Here is a 13,896-nt window from a genome sequence, read left to right as displayed (position 1 = left end):
CCCATGTGGGGATAGCCGGTAATGAGCTGGCTGATGAAAATACCAAAAAGTCTCTCCAGGAGGTCAAGGTCGGCGTGACGACTAGTTACAACTACGCTGAGATATGTTCCCTGGCAGAGCCACACTTTGGTAAGTTGTGGCAGTTAGAATGGGATCACCATACCAGAGTGTGGCACTCCTATATTAAACCGAAGGTCACTACTCCTGGTCCAGTTTCATTTAATGTAAAAGCTACTAAAATTATTGCAACATTAAGAATGGGTGTATCTTATGGTTTAAATGATACTAAATTTAAAGTCAGGAAATCCAATACACCCAACTGCTTGGTATGCAATAAAATTGATAATGTTAATAATTTTTTGATTGAGTGTACCAAGTATAAATTAATTAGACAGAAACTGGAATACTTTTTCAAATCAAAAAATATTATCTTTAATTCCTATAATATTTTAAATCCTTTAGACAGTTATAAAGCAGTAATTGATAGACTTCTGGTGGCCTTCGTTTATCAATCTAGGACACATATCTAACAGGTATGTTGTGATTAAAATTTACTATTTTTCTGCTTTGTATTGCTGTTCCAACTAACCAGTGTTTTTGTTGCTAATTAATTTTTGGATGTTCTACGTAAGGTTAAGACGTATGTTGGGGCCAGGCGCGGCTGTTGTTTATGGTTTGTCCTCCTCAGTCGTGTCCGGACCCATAAACTGGATCCTATATTTTTTTGTACAGTTGGCCCCATTTTTATTGGGGCTGCTGGCATTATTGGTGTAGCTCAAATTACGCTTGTTGGTTGGTTATTTTTGCCTGTATTGACTGTTTGCGTCATCTTTGGCGTTAGTTGCTTTTGTTCTAGCACACTTTCTCACCTCTGAGGGCTGTGTTTCGCCGTCCGCGGATTATAACGCTTCTCGCTCTATCCGCTTTTAAAGAATTTTCTCTCGGCCACCAGAAATTAGGAGTTAGACGCTTAGGCGTAGGCGTTTTGGATTTAGGGAGAGATAGGATTGTCTGGGGCCTTCCCCCGTCCCTCGCTCTCCCTGGTCCCCCCCCCCCCCCCCGGCCACGCTGAAGCTACAAATGGACCCGGTACCTCCCCATAAAGGTAAATTACTGTTAGTATTATATTTTAATATCAACCTCCTGTGACAACCTTCAATCAACAACCTCCAACCTCGTTCCAGATAGGGCTTAGAGTTTGTTGTATTATTTTAATTTAGAACGCCCATTTAAAATGGTGAAAAATTTATTAGTCTAGGAAAATTTTGGATATAATAATAGTTTTTAAATAAATTTTTGGACTACACCTTCAATTTTTTTTTTATATATATATATAGTTAAATTTGTCCCCCTATATATATTTGTAATTTTTGAGTAAAATTCAAAATTATCCCGTTAAATTTTCTGTCCCGGAGTAGACCTCTGGCTATCCAGAACTCGACCCCGGGACAGACATGCTTGAAACCTTCGTGGTATGGAAGCATGTGAATAAATAAATGAATGAATGGGATTGGGATTGGGAACTCTAATTACGTGCCCACATCTACAGAGGTTCAGGCACACCCACCCCGGACTTAGTCTCTGACTTCGCCAGTGACCAGTTCCGGGACAGGTGGGGGAGGGGGGTAAGCTTGAGGTGGGCGGAATTTGGAACAAATTAGCAAAGTTGAGAATAACCATGTCCGGTTAAAATTAAGGCCCCCCAAAAATGTGACTGCTCGTCCAAAGTTGAAGGTGATTGGAGCAATTTAGACGGACTGCCAAAAGTAAAGGGTGCCAGACTAATTACCAAAAAAAAAAAAAAAAATGTTTTTGAAATGGCGGCCAAAATGTTTAAAGTCTGACTAAGTTCATACTCACGGAGGCAAAGGAGGTTGGTAGGAGGTTGCTGACTACAGCGAGAAGAGCCAAACTCTGGTGTCCACCTTGGGTAACAGCTGGTGGATTTCGGGTTTCCCTAACAACTTCGTGATCTTAGGGAGAGAACAAGGACACACGTCCGTCTTCATCGCAAGTCAGCTAGGGAAAGTGGAATGATTCAAGTCAGCTAGTTTATTACAATTCAGGGCAGTTTTTATTACAATTCAAGTCGGGTACGGGTTGAGTCTAGCAAGAGTACCCGTACAAGGTGAATACAATGATCAACTATAATACATTGGACAATGTAGGCCAATAATTTCAGCAGTAGATAATCAACAATATAAGTTACACAATAATTATATGATCATGCGCTAGTTTCTCTTTTAATTTGGCCGTCCGTCACAACACTGAACATATCTACTGGTTTATGAATGCAAATATGATGGCATGATTTGGTATCCATGTTCAGCGCTGGAATTAGGATGCATAATAGTATTTTACTTTTTTTCTTTAGTCTCATTATTACCTAGTGTAAATGTCGGGTACTCGAGTCCAATATTTTGAACTTGTGGAGGCCCTTTTCAATGTAAGACAACTACACCCTCTTCTCTCTCACTAACCACTAATAACTAACCCACTGTCCTAGACGGACAGCACAAATAGCTGAAGTATGTGGCCAGGACAGCGTGCTTGAACCTTAATTGGATATAAGCACGAAAATAAGTTGAAATAAAATGAAATATTGTCAAGTCATTAAAGCTTGGTAAATATGTTGAGGGTAATTAACTAACTGAAGTAATTATTAGTCTAGAAATGGTAGGTATAGTATTGTGGAAAGTAGGCCTAATTAGGTTAGGGTTTGGTCTTAATTTATTGGTATTTAATTATTTTTTAGTTTAGACCTACTATTTTGTTTTATTTTTAATGGGTATTTCAAATGAGCTTAGTGACATAAGTTTTGACCGACCTCGGTGAAGGAATAGAGTAGGGTGTGGATCGTGTGGGCTGGAGTATTGTTTAAGAAACAAAAAACTGTGCCATTGACAGGGCAGTACATATGTAACAGGAGGTGCAATTTATCCGAACTGATCCGAACCTTTATTTCTCTCAGGCCGTAATCCACGGCGTATGAGGAACAATATATAATACAACAATTCATACATTTTTAACAAGATGACAGAGTATTTTTCTCATAATTGTGCAAAAATAAAACAAACATAAGAATATAATTATAAATAATTGGATTGGGTTAATAATAATAATACAATAAAGCTATGAGCCGGATGGCTTGAAAATATTCATAAAATGTTTACAAAATATCGCAAATTTTTTAAGGACACCAATTTTTTTTACAATAAAATAATTCGTGAAATTTATATGTACTTGGGTTGGATCAATAATATTTCGGTATATACTTAAGTCTGAGTTGGATAAAATATAAATGTAAAAGTATAATGATATTCATCTCCAATGTCATTATTGTTGCATAAAACACACAATCTATCATGTAATGGTTTACGTATCCATCTACCTGTCTCTATTGGAAGATTGTGGTTAGACACTCTAGCACGTAACAATGGACACCAATGTTTTCTCTCTAATGAAGTTAAATAATTTTCAAATGCTATATTGCTTTTAAATATTTTATAACACGATGCTTTCGGTCCAGCTAATTTTGCATGAATATCTCTATCGTTTTTGCCTGAAGTTGAGGACTTGCTCCAGCTATGAGTGGGGGAGAGTAAGCAGTTACCCCCCCCCCCCCCCACCCTCGACTCGTATGCTTACTTCAGTGCCTGCCCAGTTCATTTGGTTTTGGTCTGTAGACCTATACTGTACCTAATCTGTGTTCTGCGGTACATATTCTGATATTCACAAGGTCTGTACCTGTACTGATACGATATTAAGCCGATGATATGATACATCAATTAAAGTTAACTGTATCATGATGTATATAATACACACGTGTATGTTTTCTTTTAATTAATGAATTAATTGTTTGTTTATATATTTCAATATTTATTTGAATATTTATTATTTATTTTACTTTTTTTCAATACATTTTAAACATGATTTTTTATTTATTTATTTATTTATATATAATTAATTAATTCTATTTATTTATTTATTTTTATATAATTAATTAATTCTATTTATTAATTTATTTATTGCAAAACTGCTCACGAGGCCAGGTGTGGACAGTTTCGTGACAGTCTGAGCGAAGATAAGATGTCTTGTTCGTCTGACGAGGAATTCGAGCATTACGATATTGTCACGCTTTGATAACCTTAACTACTGTTGTAGGATTCATCAAAACATCGGTGGGAATATTCAACAGAAGAAGAGAGTAGAAAAAACAACAAACAACGACACTGATATGCGCTACATAACATTCAATTACACAAGTTATTAATAACTCAGTATATTATTAAATACTTGGTACATTAACATCTACATTTGGAATAATTTGTATATACATGTATACAGCAGGACATTACTCGATGTCGTAAAATCTCGATGTCCATCAACCGTTTGCTCATGAATATTCAGTAGACATCCTGTTGCCGATACTTGGTGTCTACGATCTAGTTTCTCCTCTGTGTAGTACCCGATCGCTTTTACCACTGGGCTATGTCCCGCTACAGGTGGGGGTGGGAGACAGAGGGAGAACACACAGAGAGAAAGACAGACGGAGAGAGAGAGACACACACACACACACACACACATACACAGAGAGAGGGGGGGGGGGGAGGGAGGAAGAGATAGTGAGATGGAAAGAGAGGGAGGGAAGGAGAGAATTAGAGAGAGGAGGGGGAGAGAGAGAGAGGGGGGGAGGGAGGGAGAGATAGTGAGATGGAAAGAGAGAGAGGGAGGGAAGGAGAGAAAGAGAGAGAGGAGGGGAGGGAGGCAGATAGACATGCATACAGAGAGAGGGGGAGAGAGGGAGATGAAGAGAGAAAGGGGAGGGGAGATAGTGAGAGAGAGAAAGAGAGAGAGAGAGGGGGAGGGCAGACAGGTAGACAGAGAGAGATGGGGCGGACATGCAGGCAGGCAGAGAGAGAGAGAGAGAGAGAGAGAGAGAGAGAGAGAGAGAGAGAGAGAGAGAGAGAGAGAGAGAGAGAGAGAGAGAGAGGGAGGGTGGAGGGAGAAGGGGATACATTTCTGTGACAGGACCGCAACATAGCATGGTAGGATTGGTTTGCTGCCAGAATCGGTTCTCTGTAAATAGGTCCATAGACAAACAGTGAGCACATATATGTAGAAACTCATCCACGGAGAAACACGAACAGAGCAGAGTATAAACATTACAGATTAAACTTTCTATTCCGTTGGCACCTTTATTGATGATAATTTATTACAACATAATATATTGACTTGATCAATGGTGTTTTCACGAGCTTTGTTCCTTTAAAAATAATATTTGTTTTGTAAAATTCAAAGCTAAAAAACACACTAAAGTAGAAGATGATTCTTCTTTTCAAATTCTCTCCACCAAAATATGTAAACGAATATTATCTCCCATCTGCCTGTTTGCCCATTTATCTCTTTGTCTTCTCGTTTGCTTTCTATCTGTCTCTCTACCTGTCTCCGTCTTTTTGTGTCTCTATCCCTCTGTCTATCTCAATGTTTCATGCTACTGTATGTACATAACTTGTAGATAACCTACATAATCTGAATGGCAAAACTGTATTCCGTGATCAAAATTGTATCTATGCACAGTGTACAGTCAAAAGGACGTTTTAGCAAAGAATATCCAGCGTACATCATGTATTCACTGCATACATGCCACATACACTGTATGTGTAATAGATACATTACGTAAATTAATTATTCACTTCATATATCAAATACACACTATACTGGCACGTATATTAGGTACAAACTACGAACGTACATTATACACTATAAACTTACAGAATACGCTTTACAAGAGCCAGGGCCAATTTCACAATGCATCGTAAGTTTACGTCTGCAACTAGCAATTATACCGGGAAAAGGTTTACATGTGTTTGACATCTACTGATGAAGGACAGTACATCATTACGAAAAATGGAGCATTTTAAGGACGAATGGAAATGAAATATGTGTAGTTCTAACTATATTTGTTGTACTATAACAGTAATAGGAATTGTAGTTTAGTTGTAGATTTACGTTTACGTGCAAAACTAGGCTTACGATGTTTAATGAAATTGCGCCCTGAACACTAGCCATACATAATACGTACATAATGTATCATCTATAGATAAACAGTACTTACATTAAGTTAATGCTATATTCTTTAAGTAAACATGACGTACCTGAGGTATACTTTACGTACAATTCATGCATACGTAGTATATAATTATATACTTAGTGTACGCAGTGAATATTTGATGTTCATAGTGTATATTAGATGTAAAAACGGCACATGCTATGTACTTAGGGTGTCCTTTATGTTGTGCACACCTGACCTACTGAGTATATATATACATAATACCTGTGGTATAATCTTGTCGTGCATAATGTAGGGTAGGGTGGGGCAAGACGCACCCCTTAAGGGGAATTAAGTATATTTTTGTTCAGACCCAACATTTCAGCATTTTAATGGCATAATATGATAGACGTGTTAGTGTACTATGATTTGCTGTCTATTTCTGATGAAAAACAACTATATTGAACATGCAATCTTTAATAAAATATTTTTATCCAAGGGGGCATCTTGCCCCGTGCCTGGGGCAAAACGCCCCCAGCATAAATGAAACAAAACTTTCAACTTTTAATCAAGGAAGAAACCTGAACTTCATTAAAACAACAGTTTGCCCCCTATTTGTATCTGAACTGGTGTTTGTATCATTGAATCAGATATCAGTCACTATCTGAATCACAGTTGGGACAAATAAACAGTCTTGACCCTCTGTACAATCTCTGTGCGCCCATTTCTTACAGTCATGGCACTGGACCCACACTTCGCGTGGTCTGCTGTTTTCGAATGGTTCTCCACATATAAGACATGGCCACTCTTCATCCTCACTGCTGCTCATTTCGCACCTCTGTTTCTTACGTGGTCTTGGTTTAGCCTTTCCTTTTCCTTTTAAACTGCTCTGGCCTTTCCCCTTTGTAATCATCTTTGCCGGTCTTAGTTCTTTCACAGTCTTTTTAGTTTTCTTTTCCGCTATCTCAACCAACCTGCTTTTGTATGGGGACGACGTCAGCACCTCAGCAGATTCCGCAACACGTGTCCGAGGGCGTCGATGTGACCCACCCTACCCTACGTATACTGTGTGTATGTTGTGTATATCTTATACACGTAGTATGACTGGTACGAAATGACTATATGGTACGAAATGGCATTTTACAATGATACAAAATGACTATGGTACGAAATGAGTTCACATGGTGCGAAATTACTTTTCACAATGGTACGAAATTAATTTGGTACGAAATGACCATGATAGAATATGACTTTGATTCGTGAAAAGGAAACCAAATGGAATTTAAAAAGAGAAGCACTTTAATTTAGAGGATGGGGACGGATCCCCTAGTTATTTTCGAAATATTTTCACATTAATAATAATTATGCTCAATGACTGTCTTGGACCTTTTTGCACAAATCACCCTACCGAAAACTAACGAAATGTTTTATAAGACATTCGGCTGAGTTCGGTTTCTCCGGCAGTATCCATGGAATTTACCGAGGAGTTCCGACCGTGCCGCACCTGATGAGAATTTTTGTAACCTGTGACGTCAAAGGTATTCCCCCGTCATTTCAGAACGAGGCTCATGGATATGCATTAAAGAAAAATGGCGGCTTCCAAAGCAAAGAATCTTTTTGGTCCGCCAAATACTTGATTTTTATCGTAACTATGGCCTCGAAATCAAAGGATAAAGGAGATACAAAAGAATCAAGTAGAACTGTAGAAGGGCTTATGTCTAAAGAAGATGGTAAGACAAGTGCTGTGGTTACTATCTTCGTTATAGATGCTATCGACCTTGGTATAAAATTATGACCCATTTTTGTCACCTGTCAATTTTAATGTCTCGATCCAACAAAACACTTAGATCCTGGTTCCTTCGACACGAGCTTGCTGGTGTCTTGGCTGCATTAGTATTATAACCTCACGAACACGCAGACATCAGCTGCTCTCTTAATTTAAATAACTATAACTATTCATTTGCTTTATTTTCAAACCTTTCTAGCTTTTATGATCAGTCAGATTAAAGTTAAAGCTACAATGAATGGATGAATAGTTTAATAGGGGTTGTTAACAATGGTCAATATTTAAATGTGCATACAAACTATATGTTAGGGGAGGTGGTAATGCCAGTCCTCGCTACAAAACAAACAAACACATTTGATGCAAATAGTAAGTTAACTGTTGATACACATTTAGGAAGTGGGGAAAATAACAAACAAAAAAGTATGGTTTGTATGCCGAGGTTAAAATTTTACCACAGCTAAGACTGCTTTACTTGGTGTGACTGGAAAATGAGACATTGTCGATGGCAAGACAAATGTTGTGATTCCATTGCTGGTTTGCAATAAAGTGGAAAATAGTTCACTAGCCTGCAGCACCAGAACCAACTAAAAAGGTACTAGCCCGCCAGACTTTCAACTAGTCCACCAGCCTATATAACAATATGTTATTGTTTAACAATATTATAATATACACTGTCTTCACTTCAAATGATACATATTTATTTTATTTAAAAATCATTATTAAAGGGACACACCCTAGTTACGGCTAGGTGTTAACCATTACGGCATTGTTTTTCGCTATTAAACCCATTTTTTCACAAATAAAATAGCACTTTACTTACCGTTTATTATTTAGAATATACATTTCCATTCACCTGAAGTGTTTTTTGGTAATCCTGGTAATCCTGGTTTTTGTAATACCACAAAATGCATTTTTCGTATTTCTTAAAAACGGATGCACGTTTGAGAAAAAAACGTTGAGCAGACAAGGTCTAATCTATTTTTAGACGGGATATTTCCATTTCAATGTCACAGACGTTGGTATACCACGTGACCATTATCATTTTGGTTCGGTTTGTTTTCTCATGCACGGTTCGCGCAATCGACATCCGATTTGTTGTTGTTCATTTGTGAGATTTTTCTTCACAGTTTATGAACATTTTCAGTAACGATAAAGTTCAGACAAGTAAGTGTCGCAATACAAAACATTACAAACCCTTAAAACCAATAATTTTGCTACGTCTTACGATATCTGGAGAGGGAATACAACCAGGACAGAACAGTTGGAACATGTCCACGAGAGGTGAAAAGAACGCACCCCAAGTCTGTGCGCACTCTGCGAAATTTGTCATGACGTAGGCATTGTTGTGCTTCAAGCGACATCTACCGGTGACATCAGAATACTAACTTTCAAAATTATTTCAAGCAATTGGGACATAGGGATTCCCATGGTATTTATCGATATAAAACCTGCTTTTTCACTCCATTTGATAAAAACGTGATCTAAGTGTGTTACAGGTTTGTAGATTAACCAAGTTATAATTTATTTTCGCTGGATGGAACTAGGGTGTGCGGCTTTAACGTATACATTTAAGGCTTTAAGGACACTTGGTATTATGGTAAGTGATCAACATCACATGGCAAACAAAAGCAAGCCCTCAAACTTGATTGACCAATCAATAATTTTTGAAATATTTTGGTAAAGATTATGTTTTTCACATTTCTTTCATGAATAGAGATTTACCAAATTCTAGGGACACCCCATAAGTATTTAACAAAACCATCTATTCAAATACATCGGCAACATACTTTCATTGTAAATTTATATACGCCATTTCTAGGACGTAATGACATTTGACCGGTCCTGTTTTTATAATGTTGCTCTTGTGCTGTTCGAAGGTAATCTTTTTGAAACGTTTGTTTGAATGATTTGGAATTTTGACATGCAGAGTTGCAGATTCAATGCAAAAAAAGATCAAAGTATGTCACAAAAAGACAGATCGCCCGTCGGACTGCAGTGTTTCTACCAAAAATAAATATTTGGGTATGGCACTATGGAGTTAAATGCAACCACAGTAAACAGGGGGTATGGGGGGGGGGGGGGGCTCCCACAGAAAGAAAATAGGTTAAGTTTAGGGTTAGGGTTAAGAAAATCATATATTAATGATAAGAGTAATTTTGTCAAAAGGTTAATTTTAAAAAATAAATCTGCAAAAAATCTGGGTATGGCATCATGTACCCATTTTATCCTCTGGCAGAAACCCTGGACTGGTAGTTGCATTGTTTAACTTGTCCGTCAGAATTTTTATTTGCGTTTGCTGAGTATTTTCTGCACTCCTGTGACTGTGTTACCAAAAAACCCCAAACAAACATTTAAAAAATTAAATAGAGGAGAAACATGAATGTAGATTTTAAGCAATAAGAAAATAATGTGTATTGTGTATAGGCTACAATTTGTTTGAAATATCCTAAGCTTGCGCTGTCGGTTGCCTAATAGAATTTGCAAATGGTTAAAATTTTGGCAAAACCAAATATCTTCAAATGTGAATGAACAGTTACATAATCTATCGGACACTTCAAACAACAAGAAAAACTTTGTCATGAATCCAATGCTTGCTTATTTTACTCAACACACTTATTAATTAATGGCTTGCAGTCCTTGGCTTTTGAAAAACAAAGGCAAGTGAAAAATCGCACACCTCAAAACGCTTAGGCGAGTGAAAAATCGCACTCATCAAAATGCTAAGGCGGGTGAAAACCAAGCATTATTAATTTATGAAGTAATTGGTACATGTAAATGCAGAGACATATGTTGCAAAAATTAACCAATAATGTTCTCTTTTAATTTTATGTTTGGTTCATTAGTGTAGTCTGACTTCTTTTCCCTTTCAGGAATGGAGTTATAATTTATTAAAAAGTTTCAGGAGTAGTACTATAAAATATAATTATGACAGGTATACACTGACGCAGACAATTAGATTTTTTAATTACAATATGTACTATTCAGATAATTTGATGCACACACTTATATACATACATGTATGTAGATACCTTTTCTGTGTTAGATGTTTTTGATGAGGTGCAGCTAAACATATATATATATATATATATAATAGGAATTAACTTGTCTTGAATTTCATTATTATGTACAACGAACATGATTAGGATAGTTGGGATAGCTCTGATTGGTTAATATGCCACAGAGTACTGCGCATCAAATTATGTTCCAGTCACATGATCTGTGACTTTATAACAAACGAAACACAAATTAAAAGGACATTCCTGACTTTGCTGCATTGTAAGATGTTTCCAACTAATAAAATATTTCTGTGGTTAAACTTACATGATAAATGTATTTTCTTGTTTAGAATATCAGTGTCTGTATATTCAATGTGTTTCTGGTTGTCGTAATATCTGTAAGAAGCCTGAACTGGATTTTGTCTTCAAATAACGTCTTTCGTATGAAAAAAAAATATTTTAGGAAATAAAATGACACTTAAAGCAGTACAAATATTAGAATGATCAAAAACACGTTTAATATACAGACACTAATATTTTATGAAGAAAAATATATTAGATATGTAATTACAATCGTTAAAAAGTGTCTGTTAGTCGATCACATCTTAAAAATTGCAGCAAACTCGGGAATGTCCCTTTAAATAGTGGGCAATGATCACTGATTACTGTTACTATCGTGTGTACATATAACATATGCACATTCATTGCGTAAACAAATATTATTCCATCTAAATTTCAATTTTTGTTTTTTAAAGAAAGTATAAAATTACACAATTGCCATTTTCGGGACCTCGTGTACGCTTTGTACACTAACAGTTATGAACTAATCGAGACAATTTTACAGACTTCCCTGATTTCCGTAGCGAGTTCATTTGTGTAGGTACTATTTAATTCAATCCCTTTTATTTTTTTGTCATAACTATATGAACTATTAATGAGTTATCCTTATCAGACGTTGTGATCTATTACCTTACGAAAGTGGACTGTTTCTAATTAATAATAAGTTAAATAGGCAAAGATGTTTTGATCGGGTTGGTACGTCTTCGAAGATGTCTTTTAAACCTGTGTTTTCCGATTTGTATAGCAAACATAAGTACCAGTCATACATTAAAATCTTGCATGGACGCTACCGTTCTCGTAACATTTTTTTTCTTGTATTATCAAACGGATCTTTCTATCAGCTGCATAAGGTAAATAGTGGCAATCAGTATACAACATTATTTTACGTGCGCTCTTTGTTAAGTGTAACGTGCATTATTTTTCACACACACAAGATTGAAATTACGTGCGCAGTACGAAAAGTAAAGTTTGTTTTATTTAACGACGCCACTAGAGCACATTGATTTTTTTTATCTTATCATCGGCTATTGGACGTCAAACATATGGTCATTCTGACACTGTTTTTTAGAGGAAACCTGCTGTCGCCACATAGGCTACTCTTTTTGCGACAGGCAGAAAGGGATCTTTTATTTGCGCTTCCTACAGGCAGGATAGCACAAACCATGGCCTTTGTTGAACCAGTTATGGATCACTGGTCGGTGCAAGTGGTTTTCACCTACCCATTGAGCCTTGCAGAGCACTCACTCAGGGTTTGGAGTCGGTATCTGGATTAAAAATCCCATGCCTCGACTGGGATCCGAACCCAGTACCTACCAGCATGTAGACCGATGGCCTAACCATGATGCCACCGAGGCCGGTTGCACTGTACGAGCGCGATCGCATCCACTCACCTTAAAAGGCAAGGTCTGGGCTTGTGCTCAACATGTATGAAAACCAAGCTTGTTATTCAAACTTTGACCAAAGTAATAAAATTAACAACTGGCAGAGAATAAAATGTTTTTCATGTGGTGTGTTAATTTCAATGAACTTGTACATATAAAGTTTGTTTTGTTATATAAATAACAACTCCACTAGAGCACATTGACTAATTAATCATTGACTATTGGATGTCCCAGCTCTACGTTTATTTTTGGAAAAAAAACCCCCAATAATACTAATATAAAGGTAAAAATAAAAACACACTCCCCTTGCAACCCCCCCCCCCCAACAAACAAACAAACAAACACCCTCTACTGTACAGGACATTTTATTTGCCAATGTTTTTCTCTTTTTTTTGGCCATTAATCATTACATATTATGACATTATACTATCAGTATTATTCATTCAAAAATATTTTGGGCAAGTATAAATAACACGACTTTTAAAAAACATTTTCAACCCCTAATAGAGTCTACAGAAAATGTCTAAGAGAATGCAGTTAAATTTTGTACTTTATGGAAATGAAATACTAATGAAAACACTTTGGTCATTACAGGCTACCAAAGCTTACCGTTACATTATGCTAACTGGGGACAGCCATTTTGTTTCATTTTTGTTGCATCCGGTACTCTAGCTTGGGATGAAGTGACATCCGCTCCTACCAACTCCTGCATGCAGAGTGTAAACAAACGCGGTAATGTACTACACAGCGCTTGCCTTTGATCAACCGGACTTTTAAACCAACATAAATGACTTGATAATATAATAAACTATTTAACTAAATATATTTCAATTTGCATTAACAGAATGTAAAAAAAACATAAACAAAAAACTTCAGGAATCGCGTTCAACTTCAAGTATGATGACCAATTACTAATGTATAAAATAAGCCACAGCCAGTTTGGACGTGAGACTGTTTAATTTTCAGGGTATTGGATCATATGTGTACATGTATATCGAGGGAATTCGGGCAATTTGCCACATATCCACCATTACGTGTAAAATCGAGCCATGGGTACACACTGTAATTCATAAAATTTAAAAAAAATACTTGACCAATTCTAACCAAATTTGTTTGAAATTTATGAATTGGTTATTCCAACGGGGGCCCAAAAGCAGGAAAAATAAACTAATAAAAATGGAATTGGGTTATTTTGAAATTATGTTATATTTAAAACAACAACATTTAAAAGCTGTATTTGTTTTTATAATGGACATTTTGTAATTAGCTACATACTTATGAATTTAATGGCTATAGTAATTTGACAACATGTGTTTAATTGGTTTTTAATAACTGTGGTAA

The 13,896-nt window shown here is 36.5% G+C and overlaps 1 protein-coding gene across 2 annotated transcripts in view; it reads left to right on the top strand.

The window, feature by feature from the left end:
* Positions 1 to 7,655: 7,655 nt before the first annotated feature.
* Positions 7,656 to 13,896, top strand: part of LOC121386670 (serine-rich adhesin for platelets-like) — a 35,766-nt gene continuing 29,525 nt past the window's right edge. For both annotated transcript variants that reach the window (XM_041517658.1, XM_041517657.1), the window contains exon 1: positions 7,656 to 7,782. In XM_041517658.1, the coding sequence (XP_041373592.1) occupies positions 7,704 to 7,782 (79 nt within the window). In that variant the 5' untranslated portion in view covers positions 7,656 to 7,703. The remainder of the gene's footprint in view (positions 7,783 to 13,896) is intronic.

The sequence above is a fragment of the Gigantopelta aegis genome, chromosome 12 (assembly GCF_016097555.1).
Source record: "Gigantopelta aegis isolate Gae_Host chromosome 12, Gae_host_genome, whole genome shotgun sequence".
Taxonomy (NCBI): Eukaryota; Metazoa; Mollusca; class Gastropoda; order Neomphalida; family Peltospiridae; genus Gigantopelta; species Gigantopelta aegis.
This window is presented reverse-complemented; position numbering and strand designations above follow the sequence as displayed.